Consider the following 14,178-nt stretch of genomic DNA (forward strand, 5'->3'; position numbering starts at 1 on the left):
TACAATTGTTTTCTTCATTTATTCTTAAAACAAGAAATGTCTATTTCACCATAGAAATAGAGGAAAAATATAAAGTCCTGTTTCATCCTAACACAACAGATGGATTCCACACTACCTGTAAAAGAAAAAAAAGTGACACTTACTAAAACACCTTATGAAAGAACAATATTGTATTCATCAATATCAAAATATGTCTTTCTGAGAGTGCAATAATACTTAAAAATTGTGCCTATCTGCAGATGTTCAGTTAAAAGAATAAATCATCTCTTTAGTAATTTCTAAGTAATTAGATTTAGATGAAAATAGTCAACTTTAGCATAACTGTACCAAATTAAAATATGTTTTTGTACACTTCTACCTACCTAAAAATATGTCGCATTACTTTCCATGGAGATCATCTACATCAATCAACCACAATTCTGGTTTGTCATAGCCATGTTCCTCTGGTGTAAAGATTCCTAATTCATCTAAGGTTGGTCTAATTTCTTGTAGAAGGTAAGGCCATATCTCATTTAGACTTTTACCACATTTATCCTTCAAAATATCAAAATAAAGTGGTTTTAAACACAATACAAATTTATTTCATATGTCATCAAATGTATGGGCAAATCATTTTATTAATTACACAATCTCAAAAGAAATTGAATAGAGAACATTTTTTTACAAACAAAACAAGATAATCAACCATTGAAATCTTTTCCTCCCATTCTAAGCCAGTGATTAAAAATGATGCAACTTTTTAACCACCAGGCAGTGATTAAAAATACACGAGACTTATTAACCACCAGGCAGTGATTAAAATTTAGCTGGTATTTTCCCGCCATTTTACTTTACTGAGTTTACTACAGTTTTAATGGGAGAAAAAAAATTCCCCTCCTATGCTATAGGGAATTACAAGATCTCTCCACTCTCGATAGTTAAATTTTAGATTTAATTATCAAGTGAGGAAATCTTGTAATCCCTTCCAGACAGAAGGAGAAGCTACATTTTTTAAGGGAGAACCCAACCCCTTTGATTTTTTCCCTCTTGTTTTACCTGGATAGCTTCCATATATCTGACAGCTAGAGCATAATCATTGACCTGTCTACAGGCCTTCAGGGCAGCAATGATAACTGTTGGTTCTGGAACAAAATCTTCACCCTGTAAGCAACAAAACAGACATTGTCATATATATTTTCTAGTAATATAAAATTTTTATGGAAGTGTCAAAATTATATTTGTGTATATAAATTTTAGCAAAATAAACAAATCAACTTGTTATGAAATTAAACTAACATTACTGTACATGCATCTTTCATGTTAACAACATGTACATTTATAAACAATTTCAGTATTTGTGTACATTTCCTAGTCTATGATAATGTAAAACTTAAAATGTACATGTAACATATATTTGTAAGACATACATGTACATGTATATACTTCTCATTTAATGAATTTCTAAATGTCTTCTGAAGGGTTATATTTTCTTAAAGACATAGTTTATTTTTGGTATTAAAACTTTAATTCTTGTTGGCAGTGATACATGAATCATGTCTGGATGTACATATATTTGATGTATATTGATTAAATAATAAGCTCACATGCTGTTCATTAATGAATCTTCGGAGTTCCCATCCAGATATATTTGGTCTGGAGAGATAATTTACACATCTTTCTTCAAATTCTGCATCTGACTGTGCTAGTTGTGAAGCATTACGTGTTGAAGCTGAAAGAATGAAACTGACAACTGTCAATACCACAAGTCCATGATTTCGAAGTCTAGGATTCTGAGTTTCTTTCTTGCTATACATATAAATGGTAAATAAGTGTATCACTCAGTGTACAACATACACCGTACCACTGGCAACATACATGGTACAATCTTTTTCAGCACTTTTAATCATTTCTGCTTTTATCGTGTTAGATTATTGTATGAACCATTGCAGTCCCATCACAATGGGCTCGGTAGCCCGAAATAGAAGAGCGCTGCGCCCTTGGTGCCCTTACAACTTTTCTGATACGCCCTTGTGCCTTTTATTGCAACGATAAGTTCTGAACAGGTGGTTTTTTGCATGATCGATCGATTTCCTGTCATAAATATTACAACTAGAGTCATGACACGTACCTGAAGTTTACCTGGAGAATACAATCATGTCATTAAAATTAATTAGTGTAGATTAAACTTCAAAGGTGTTAATTACCAGATATCAGTTACAATTTACCTTTTGTTTTGTGTAATTGATTAACATAATTAGTTTGAAGTAGGTGATGAAAACCTCAGCGCGTGCCTGCGGCTTGGGCAGTATGATTGATCTCAACAAGACTACTCAATGTCACAGCTAATTAATGTATATAACGTGTGTTTTGAGACAGTTTTTAGTTATTCATAAACCAATATGCCTTCACAGAAACGACATTTAGCTCAACTTGCCAGCGACAAGCAGACAGTTGCAAAGACGAACGTATCTATCAAATTGTTCTTCAACACAGACTCAACTCGGTACCAGTCATTTTATATTTTTTTTCCAAATAAAATATTAATGTGACCACGTACATGTACTGATGACATTAAATTTTCGAACAAAAGTTTTAAAAAAATACATAATTTTAAAAGTTGGATTGCTTGTTTGACCCAGTACGGCAGCTGACAGGATTTTATCATGACCTATGACATGACTAAAAATAGATTTCTTAAAATAACTTATAAAAACTTGCTGCTCATTAGATTTTAAAAGATTTAGTTATTATTTATTGGATTAAATATTTAAAAAAAATGTTTCGAACGCTGTGCAAACAAAATTAATTACAAGATAGACTATGACAAATAACATGTATTCATACGGAATTTTCTCCATAATTAAAATTCATAAAATTCATATCCAAATTTTAACTTTTCATGATTTATTTCTTCTCACAAAAACATTAACTTAATTTATTCACAGTGAACTGTAAAAGGTCGTTTTTTCACCAATCCTCATTTATGTGGTTCTATCAAATTTACGTATTATACATTTTCTACAAGAAAATCATTTTTAAAGTTTTACAAACAAGTTTAAACAATCAACTTGATACGGTAAACATGCGAACAAAAAAAAGTGCCCTTTCTACAAAGGTGCCCCTCTGTTCAACAGCACCCTGACCCTTTCAATTTCTAGCTGGAGCAATGCATCAAATCCCAAGAATGTTTGTTTGTTTGTTTGTTTGTTGGGGTTTACCGTCCGAGCAGCAATATTTCAGCTATATTCAGACGATGAACATGAAACAGGATGAACATGAAACAGATGATTAAATGAACATGAAATGAAAAAAAAGGACGGGACACAAGGATAATAAGATCGACAAATTTTGATTGCCACTGGAAAAAGGGGGGATGGGTAAGGTCGGGCAATTTAGCCTCCTGTGGCGGAGCGCAAAGGTTCCTACTCCTATCGAATACCACAGCAGGGTTCTTTGACCTGCGAGGAACGTGGCATCTTTCCCAACACGGAGCACTACTATGGTTTGCGGTCAGGTTTTCCATATTATAGCCTGACAACCCCAGCATGTAACTTGTAAGTTGTAACACGCCAGGGGTACCCCATTCCACCATCTGGGGCACACATCCCAGTTGCTCTGTGGGCAGAGCGCCTATCCCCCGGCTAGGTTTCTGAGCACTATTTAGTCGCCTTTTACGACAAGCTTAGCGCTGCTGCAGGCCTATTCTTTTAACACCCGGACCTGCACGGGGCCCAAGAATGTTTGACATTGTGGACTAAGTTAACAGACGTTAAAGGAATTCATTAAAACAGACACTCCTTTTACCTATTTGTGATCTTGCAAAAAGATTGGACCGGACTGTAGACTGCACTGTTGATCCAATTCTTTGGGCTAACGTGCGGAACATTTTGCCGATTGACCTTGGCTTAGAACAGTGACTTAGTTACTTCCGGTTGTTTAGCTAGTTTGATGCTGTCAAAATTCGAGAGCGTGGAGTAAAGTACTAAAATATTCCCTTTTTTTAAACAAACGAATTTCGTAAACTAAATTTATCAGGAAAAACTGAAATACTGAATCGATTATTTTCTAAGAATTTGAAAAATCCAGATGTGGACTAGCTTATGACAGTTTTAAATATATCGTGACCGGAGGCTTTGTTCGATCCGCGTTTGCAAAATCATGGGTCTTTCCTGTCTAGTTAAAGATCAGGTTAACGTTTTCTTCCACGGTGGCTATGTTCTTTGAGAATGATTGAATTTTGTAATAAGAAAAGAATGGCATTAGCCGTATTGTCTCTGATAAGGTGATTAACTTTTTGGAAAACTTTTAAAGATGTCTAATATCTTTGATCTGTTTTGATGTACACGTCCAAACATATCACAGACTCTTGTTTAATATAAAAACATTCTAATGAATTTATAAAACTAGTACATGTACCACCAGAATTTTTACCAGCCTTGGCTATCAGGCTGATGGTCAATTACAAAGACTGCACTAATTATTTATGGTTTTGACTGAACATGCATATTTTATTAGGACACAGATGAATGTACTCCTACAATGCAAGGGTTGGAATTCTGCTCCTCCATACCCCAACCTCTTACTTCTGAGTGCACAATTGCAAACCGCTTGTTCTGACGTTCTTTGAAATCGGCAGAATTATAGTTAAGTATTTTAAAAAATATTTTTAACGGTTTCTTTACCTATCAGTATTAGGTTAAGAAGGTAACTAAACTGAAGAAAAACAAATAACCTACCTCAGTATGAGAACATCCAACATTGGCAACAATCCTGGAAATTCTTTGTAAAAGCAGTTTGAATAATCGTCATATTTGGTTTTCAGCATTTTGAATGGATACTGTACATCCAGTAAATAAAATTATGGATTTCAATTTGCAAAATGAAAATAATAAATTAACCAAGAAATTGCCATTACCAACCTAAAGTTTGTTTTGTCAAAAATATATTGTATTCAGTAAAATTAGTGACATAATTCAGAATGGCTGGTCACTTGGATAATTGACTTCATTACAAATGTTTTCTATGTATTTAACAAAAAATAGGATTTTATCACTTGATATTCAGTAGGTTAAACTTCTTTTATGTTAATAAAAGATTTAAGTAGCTGTCTTTGTAAGAATCATGCAAAATCTGAAAAATGTGATACACCCAAAAAAGGCTACATTTTTTATTTTTGTAATTAAGTTGTTTTATGGGTCTATGCCATGAAATATGTAACTATTCATTCAAATCTGCCTGCTCTTAGGAGATAATCAACATTGAAAATCCAATAGATTCTATTGTATTTGAGTGTCATTTACAGAGTTATCTTCCTTTATTTTTAAATTTACACTGCATTCTATATAATTTTTATCACTTATGAACACGGGTTATATGAAAAACTGAATGTTAATTTCTGTTTACTATAGGAATTCAAACAAAATATCAAAAATAAAAATATGTAGATTTTACCCATGAATCACATATTGTATGAGTCTTAGCTGGAGTACTACTCAAAATGTATTAAAAAAAAAACATGTTTAGGTTATTCACATTTGCGTTGGCTTTCAACATGTCAAATGCTAGAGATAAGGATGGCACCAATTAAGTCAGAAAATAGCTTGCCGAACAACCTCAAGCTCTGCTGGAGTAAGATGAATTTGGTGAACATGTTGCTATTCCTTTCAGATATTCTATTCTTAGCCAGCACCTGCAGTTGAAGTTTCCTCTGTCCCTGCAACTCTATTTTTTGTTTGGATATTGATACATCCAATGTGATATGTGTACATTTTTCATCATGTATGGCAGGAGATCAGGACAGTGTACCATACTTAAGTAACTGTAATGTGCCAACATCACAAACATCTTAAAACACTGCATTTCAGACCTACCTTGCACAATTCCAGATTCATTTTTCAGATGCTGATCCCACCAAGATTCCAATTTTTATTTAAGTTTTGATCTTTGTTTTTCAAACAAATTTATTGGTCATTTAACATGTACAATGTAAAATGGAATCACCCTCTCAATGTTGTTGACATCCATTAATTTAAGAAAACTTGAGTAAAACTTATCCAAATTTTTTGAGATTTTAACACATTGTTCTTAGGGACATGGCAGTGGGTTTTATAGTTTTAGGAGTTTCAGCCCAACCCCTTTTGGCATGTTTGGAAATAATAGGTGTTTTCAGTAGAATTGATAGAAAAAGCTTATTGTTTATCCAATTGTTATGATTCAGATGTTAGTCTGTTCATTTTAAAATTTTGTTTTGAAAATTTTTTAGGCTTATCTTGAACTGTTCTGGAGTTAAGAGTAGAAAATTAGGTCACGCCCCCCAAAAAATCAACTTTTTTTGTGATCCAATTTTTTAGCTCACCTGTCCAAAGGCCACGTGAGCTATTGCCATCATGTGACGTCCGTCATCATCGTTAACAATTATACAAAACTCTTCTCCTCTGAAACTACTTGATTGATTAGAACTTGGTATGAATGTTCCTTGGGGTATTCTGCATAGAACCAATGTAGGGATTTTTGATTCGTTGAAAAACATGGCTGCTGTTACTAAAAATAGAACATAGGGGTCAGACAGTAGTTTTTCACATATATCTCCAAAACCGTTAGGTTTAACTAAATTCTGACTGGATATAAGTGTTCACCATGATCAGATCTATCCCTGGTCAAATTTTCATTTTAATCTATTAAGCCATGTTGAAGTTATTGCCCTTTTTCAACGTTTTTTGATATTTTTTGTTATTTCTTTCAAAAATCATCTCCTCTGACATGGCAGCAGTTACTGAAAATAGAACATACAGTGTAGGGGTCAGACAGTAGTTTTTCGCATATATCTCTAAAAACGTTAGGTTTAGCCAAATTCTTTCTATAGCTGAAATGATCCTTATTATCAGGACTACAAAAGTCATCAGATGAGGTCTCACTAACCACTTCTAAAGTTTCTATTACTTTACATGTTAAACAAGTAATTTTCAATGTTTCACTTTGAATTCTCAGCTTTATTGCCCCCCGCTGCCATGCGGAGTGGGGACATGGAAATGCTGGTGTCTGTCCATCCGTCCGAATCTTGTGGACACAACTCCTCAGAAACAGCTGAACGGAATTTGACCAAATTTTGTGGGATTGTTTGTTACCATATGTACATGTAGTTCATTATACTTAACCGCTATTTTGATTAGATAATTTTTATGGGAGTTATGGGACTTAGTTCATTTTTCACATTATTCATAATGGGAACACCTTGTGGATGCAACTCCTCAGAAACCACTGCACGGAGTTTGACCAAATTTTGTAGGATTTTTGTCACCATATGTAGTTGATCACACTTAACTGCTATTTTGATTTGACAATTTTTATCGGAGTTATGGGACTTTGTTCATTTTTCGCGTCCTTTTTTTTGCAGATTATTTTTGTTGTATGAAGAGGTGCCAGTAGAAGATTATATCTTTCACATTCTTTATCAAACTTAATTTGATTCATTAAGATACATTAACCTTGAATCGCCATATGGACTTATGAAAGCACATAAGTCTGGAATCTGCTATTTATACAAGTGTCAAACATTTGTAATTCAACTCTTTCTACAGTGGTGGGGACATATGGCTATGCGTAGCATTCTTGTTTTAACTACTTTTGATCAGAATTCACACAAATAATGCATTTACAATTCATATTTCTAGGTTCAGTGTGTTTTTTGTACTACATAGAGGGGGGTGGCCATTTGACCCAGAAGTGGTTAGTGAGACCTTATGAACATTTTATGAGTTTTTATGTTTTTACATTTAATGAAAGCTTGTAGTATTGTGAGTCTAATAAGACCAAAAACTATCAAAATCAGACATGGGACTACAAAGAAATGGTGATTTTTATATCATGCCCTTCAGTGATATTTTCCCTAAATTACTGAAAAAAAAATACAATTTTAACTAAATTGTCACTCCAAATTGATATCTATGATAATTCAAGAAGTTGTAATAGTAAATATAATTTATTATTATGAAAAAAAACACAGATTTCAACAATTAATATCATGTCTATTTCATCACTGTGTGATTCTTAGTCTGTGTTGTAAGACTATTTGAGTACTTTGAATATATCCCAAGCAGTGATGTTAGGTATTTTAGGGACAAGATCAAGTTATGAGTCAGTTTTACAAATAAAAATCTTGTTGCTATGTTGTTTTTTACAATATCATGCACAATGCACCTCTTAAACTATAGGCAGATTACCAATATCACTTTACTGATATTATGTGAAAATGGAAATAATGATATGGAAAGGCAATTTTTGTCAAGTTATGCATTTCTCTGAAATATGGTCTCACTGACCACTTCTAAAGTTTCCATTACTTTACATGTTAAACAAGTAATTTTCAATGTTTCACTGTGTATTCCCAGGACAAATTACACCTGAAAGTTGCATACCATTGCGAATCTTGGAAAATAAGGTTTCAAAATCATTATTCTAATGTTACAGTGACTGTAGAAATTCTTCACAAAATTTACTTGAATAATAAATATTGAAAATCAACATTTTTACCTTTTCTGCTAACTGACAGCATGGAGGCAAATTACTCACACATGTAAACAATATTCATACACTTTTGTTGTAAATTACAAATATTATTTTAAAGTACACATTCTCAGCTTTATTTTAACTACTTTTGATCAGAATACACATAAATAATGCACTTACAATGCATATTTTAAGGTTCAGTGTGTTTTTGGTATTACATAGGGGGTGGGGGGTGGCCATTTGACCCAGGAGTGGTTAGTGAGACCTGACTCCTTGTAAGAGTTATTGCCCTTGAAAAGGGAAAAATGACAGTTTTCAGTCAATATCTTGAAAACAGTGATATATTAAAAGAAGCTTTCAATTGTTGAAATGATCCTTATGATAAGCCCTACCAAAGACTTCTTGAGTCAAAATTGTTGGACAACTTCTTGTTAAATTTATTGCCTTTGAAAGGCAAAATTCAACCAGGTGGGCGATTCAAGCTCCTAGGAGCCACTTGTTTTTATTAGAATTTCCATATGAAAAATCCCTGCCTGCATTTTCAATCAGATTTCAGATATCTCTTAATATTTTCAAGTTATGAAAGGTCAAAAGGGCCACACCCCAAAAAAATCGATTTTTTTATATTTGTTTTGATTTTGAAAATTCTTCATTGAATTTCAAATTTTTTGCTATATTGTGCCCATAGCAGTTGCTGTGTCTTTAAGAAACTGTAAGTTCTTATGCTTAAGTATGTTAAAAACTTACATTGTGTCCACACTTGTCCAAACTGTTCAGGGGTTGACCACTGAGGTCTTATCATGCTGTGCTTTATTTTGACATAAATAGTGAACATGTAAAATCATATGTTATGAGAGTTGAGATGAGTTCGGTACTTTCGGACTGAACATAAGCAGACACATAGTTTTCCAACTGAATTATGAATTTTCTACCAGACTAATGCTTTGAATCTGGTCTTTCAAAATGTGTTTGCTACTGTACAAGGCTCCACACAATCCATTGCATCCTTGGGCTGACTTGGTTATATTGTCACATTCTGAGACATTATAAAACCAAATGATTTGTTACAAATCAAGTGAAATTATTGGAAAATATGAAAAAGGTAAATGTATTTTAGCAACTTACGTGTATGAACTGACTGATTCTTATGATCTCTTTCAGCTTATCTGTGATAACCCTAATATTCAAGAGTGTGTGGGCCTCGGGGAACTTAGTGGAAATCCAGAAACTAGGTTTGTTTTTAAAGTGTATAAATGTTAGAAAAAACCTATGTTACTTGAAATATCTGAAGAAAACTTGTTATCACATACATAGTATGAAAATATGGGCAAATGTATCAGGCTCCTGGTCCATATACAAATGGATTCATTCTTAATTATCTTATATACATATGTACTCTGGTACCAAGTTGACCTTCGACATTCTTAGTTTAATTTTCAGTATTGAACAAGTTACTTCTTAAAGTCATGTACTAGAAACATATTTTGTTCATGTACATCAGATACATGTAGATTTATGAAATAAAATGAGGAGAACATCAAAGAAGTGATCATTTGGTTTAATTGAATGTTTAGTATTGCTTATAAAAAAATTATTTATAGCATAACTTTGGTGTCTATTTACTTGTAACAAGTGCTCTAGGATTTAAAAAAATGGGTTCCATGGGAAAACTTTAAGTGAAGATTTAACTTTCCCATACTTGAAGTTTGCTTTCCATACTTAACTAATCCTTTACTTAATTCAAGCTTTCTACTTAATAATTTTAATTAATTTTAATAATCAACTTTCCCACACCAAAACTGTACTTGCCTGGGGTGACTGGTAAGTGGAATCCTAGAACACTGAAATTGTTTATGTATAAAGGTATTTATGGTATACACACACACATGTTCATGTACAAATAAATCTCGTCAAACCATGCAATAACTGTAGTGTGTAATAGTTTCATGAGTGCTTTTATAGTTGAATGATTACATGTATATATTTGACACAAAAAATTTTCTTTGCACTAATTTATTTCTTCTATTATGTTAGGAAAACTGTAGTTTTTTTTTAGTTTCAGGCAACAGAACATGCAAAGATGGTGATATAGTTAAAACTCAGACATGCAATAGGTGTAGCAAGAACGAACTGGTATGTGGGCACTTCATCTACAAAATGAAAGATACACACTACATGTACATGCATTTCAAAATCAATTAGTAGTACATGATTCAGAAGCCCTTTCTTATTTGATGAACCAATTAATCTTTTACATATAACTACAAAGGACTGCCAAATACTGAAACTTTAAATTCCCGAAAATGATAGAGCTTTTCTGCTCTCATAATTCTTTTTATTTTTATCTGCTGATTGATTTTTTACTTTTTTTTTCTTTTTTTTTTTTTTTGGAAAACTTGCAGTAATCCAGAGAATAAAATACCCACAAGGCAATGTTTAAAAAAAAATCATTGTATGGTAAATCACAAAAGAACTTACTTACTGTAAAATTTTTTTCTTCATATAAAAAGAATGTTTTTATTTTCGAATACATTTCATTAAGGTCCTTCTTAACATATTTGAATGAGGGAATTAAAATTGAAACTCACCTACCTACATCCAAATTTAGAGTAGGTGAACAACTAACAGACAAATTATTCTAAGAATGCCATAAGGCAAAAAAACATGTTTTTGAAAGATTTCTCAAAATATTTAGATACAATAACATGCCTGAATATTTTTAACCTATTCATCTTGCAGAGGGCAGAAGTTCCTGTATGCTCTGCAACTGGATATAAACAGATCGTGGAGTGTAAAGACGGAACAAAATTCTGGAAAAGGTGATAGACTTTTGTAACTGTTGTATTAAAATCAAATAGGTGACTTGTAGAAGAAAAGCTCCATCCATTAATTTAGTATAGACAATGACATTGTATTCACATAAACATTTAATTGATGTTGGAATAAGGCTAAGTGAAATGTGAGGTCACGTCATTTATTTTCACAGGCTTAAGCTGAGTTTCTCAGTTGTTAAGTCAGAACATAGTAATCGACTTTATAAATAATTATATGCAGTCATTAACCATATATCATAAATAAATTTACAGTCAGTGCAATTTGATTGCTCAAATTATTGAAGTTAATGTTTAATAAGAATATTTTTCTGTTAAGAAATATAATCATGTTGATTTGAAGTCAAGACAGAAATATTATCAGTAAAGTTGGTGAAAACAAGATAAGATGATATTTTCATCAAGCGCTTTAGAAATGATATACCTGTAATTCTTTGTAAGGCAAAAAACATAATAGATCTGTTTCCTGAAACCCTACCTACCGTATTTTTTGTGCCTACCCTAAACATTTTATTGCCATTTTGGCTCCATCACCGTTTAAGTATAGATTGTTTCCCCATTATCTCAATGTAAAATGTTTTTGAAAGATAAAAATCATTCCCCTACCTAATTACCCAATTTACTTATTGCTGGTGGCAGGAAACAAGACTTATCTTTTGTTTTGGCCTAATGTAGAGTGTAATTTATGAAAACCAGACCTGAACAAACAGGAAACCTACTTCTAAATCAGTAATATTTTTTAGTCTCTTTGATATCAGTCTCAGTGCAATATGAAAGAAACAACTTCCTGGATAAATCTTTCAGTGCCAGAGTTATTAGCAAAAACAAAAAAGTAGTTAAAAACTCTATAAAAGAGTGCAGCAGCAGCTGACAGTGATCTAAAAACTAGTGTAGCTTGGTAAGGTTTAAGGAATTTGTCAAAGTTTTTTTTCTCAATATTTCAATATCTAACAAAGGTTCATATGCATATCAGGCTTGCTATATTTGTCGTTGTAGCCATCCTCATTTCACTTGATGTCATCAACTTCAAGTACATATGGGTATTTATTTTCTTCTGAGAACTAACTGGCAAATATGAATAGACAGTAAAAGATGGTGTTACAATATATGTCTATTTAATCATACTTTTATATTCAATATTTTCAGCTGTGAGATTACACCAGACATGGATGAGAAAAACTTCTGGATATTTTTTGCCATAAATGCTGTTGTTGGTTTATCAGCATATGTACTAGTCAGAAAGAGGCAAAAAACTTTAGACGGTATTCTTATGGAAAAGATCAACAAACAACTGTCATCTGGGCTGTGAGGGTTTTATACTAGTACATGTATTTCTGTGTAGGGGTAATTGCTGGTAGTACATGTATTGTCATAGAAAGACATGAGAGAAGAATCGTGTGATCGGAATGCAGACATCATCAAACAGTAGATTATGATTTGATGACAACAGAAAAATGGAAGTTCCAGATATCAAAAATGTTTACTACTGCTTGTAGTTATCGGCTATTGATGACATTTCCAACCTTTTTGCATGTAGAAGTATGATTGACATGATTGTATTGTGGGTAATAGTATTTTTTTATTGTTAAAAACATTTTATTATTTGTACATTTATATGAGTGTGTGGTTAGTGTTGACATGGTTTTATTAATCTGAAAATTTGTATGATAACATCAGTGTTCTAGGATTCCACTTTCCCGTCAGCTGAGGCAAGTGAAATTTGGATGAGGGAATGTGATTTATTATTCTCCACCTTTCTTTTGCAAGTAGAAGACTTGAACTTTTGGAAGGATTTGTTAAGTTAACTTTAAGTGTTGGATAGTTAATGGAAACCTTAACTTTGAAAAAAATTCTAGAACACGGTAAAATAAGTTCAAACATCTAGTTTATCTTCTTATACCCCCACTCAATGAGTGGCTAGTATATTGGAATCACATTGTCTGTCCATCACAAAAATCATTGCTCCCATTGGATAGATTTACATCAATTTTGTGTGTGGCTTTATATAGATGGTCATATGATTAAATTTGGGTGCTGTCAGTGTCCGATATCTACTTCCTGTTTTGTGGGACCATCCCATTTTTAACTGTTTGGAATAATAGAGAAGATTTTCATCACAATAGTATCAGCTCTCACTGGACACTGGTAGATGAAGCGTACATTGTAAACATTTTGGGATGCTGTCCCATATCAGCTTCCTGTAGAAGTTGGACCATACCTAGTACAAAAACGCATGCAATTTCATGATGTAATTCTTTATACTGCAATTGTTTTTATTTGAGCAACCAAAATGCATTGACAGTATATATTATTGATGGTATATGGTCACTGACTGTATATTACACTTTGAATCTGGTCTTTAGCGGGGAAGAAATGTAATACTTAATGAAAAAAAAAGAATAGGGTTGCAGTTTAGATAACAACAGTATATTGACTGGACATAATGATTTACAAATTTGGCAAGAAAAAAAATGCTTGACAAAGCCACAAGTTTTACCCCAATTCTAAGCCTAATTCGATATTGTTTTTATTTCAGGTCAGTACACTCTTATTATTTATATTGCTGCCTAGTTCTTGACATAAATCATGAATAATTTGTGTAGATGAAGAATAATATACAGTAGTTTGATGAATACTCTGCAGTTTATTTTTAAGGGTAAAAGCAAATCCTGTTTTCTGGTACATGTATTTGTTTTGAGATTATGTTTTAAATTTGCATGAGACTGATGAATTCCATTTCTCATCTGTTTTATGTTCAATTAAAGTGAGGAATGGTGCCTGCAATATGTGAACTTATTATTGTTTTATATTTATATGTTTTCTTTCAAGAATAGTTATTTTTGTAATAAAATAGGTTATTGTC

At 32.6% G+C, this 14,178-nt stretch overlaps 2 protein-coding genes across 2 annotated transcripts; one reads left to right on the forward strand and one right to left on the reverse strand.

Moving 5' to 3' along the window:
• On the reverse strand, positions 1–3,939 carry LOC148621754 (cytochrome c oxidase subunit 5A, mitochondrial-like). Its single transcript, XM_088576432.1, has 5 exons — positions 3,784–3,939; positions 1,584–1,708; positions 1,036–1,140; positions 359–534; positions 1–111 (listed from the first exon to the last, which is right to left on the reverse strand). The coding sequence occupies exons 1-4, from the start codon at positions 3,863–3,865 to the stop codon at positions 379–381; spliced, it is 468 nt and encodes a 155-aa protein (XP_088432558.1). The 5' UTR covers positions 3,866–3,939; the 3' UTR covers positions 1–111; positions 359–378.
• A 197-nt stretch (positions 3,940–4,136) lies between these two features.
• On the forward strand, positions 4,137–14,178 carry LOC148621755 (protein JTB-like). The gene is made up of 5 exons (XM_088576433.1): positions 4,137–4,261; positions 9,646–9,716; positions 10,541–10,617; positions 11,224–11,303; positions 12,462–14,178. Exons 1-5 carry the CDS (start codon positions 4,206–4,208, stop codon positions 12,622–12,624), a joined length of 447 nt encoding a protein of 148 aa, XP_088432559.1. The 5' UTR covers positions 4,137–4,205; the 3' UTR covers positions 12,625–14,178.

The sequence above is a fragment of the Perna viridis genome, chromosome 3 (genome assembly GCF_037379345.1).
Source record: "Perna viridis isolate PV_CMFRI_1.1 ecotype Kerala chromosome 3, ASM3737934v1, whole genome shotgun sequence".
In the NCBI taxonomy this organism is placed as follows: Eukaryota; Metazoa; Mollusca; class Bivalvia; order Mytilida; family Mytilidae; genus Perna; species Perna viridis.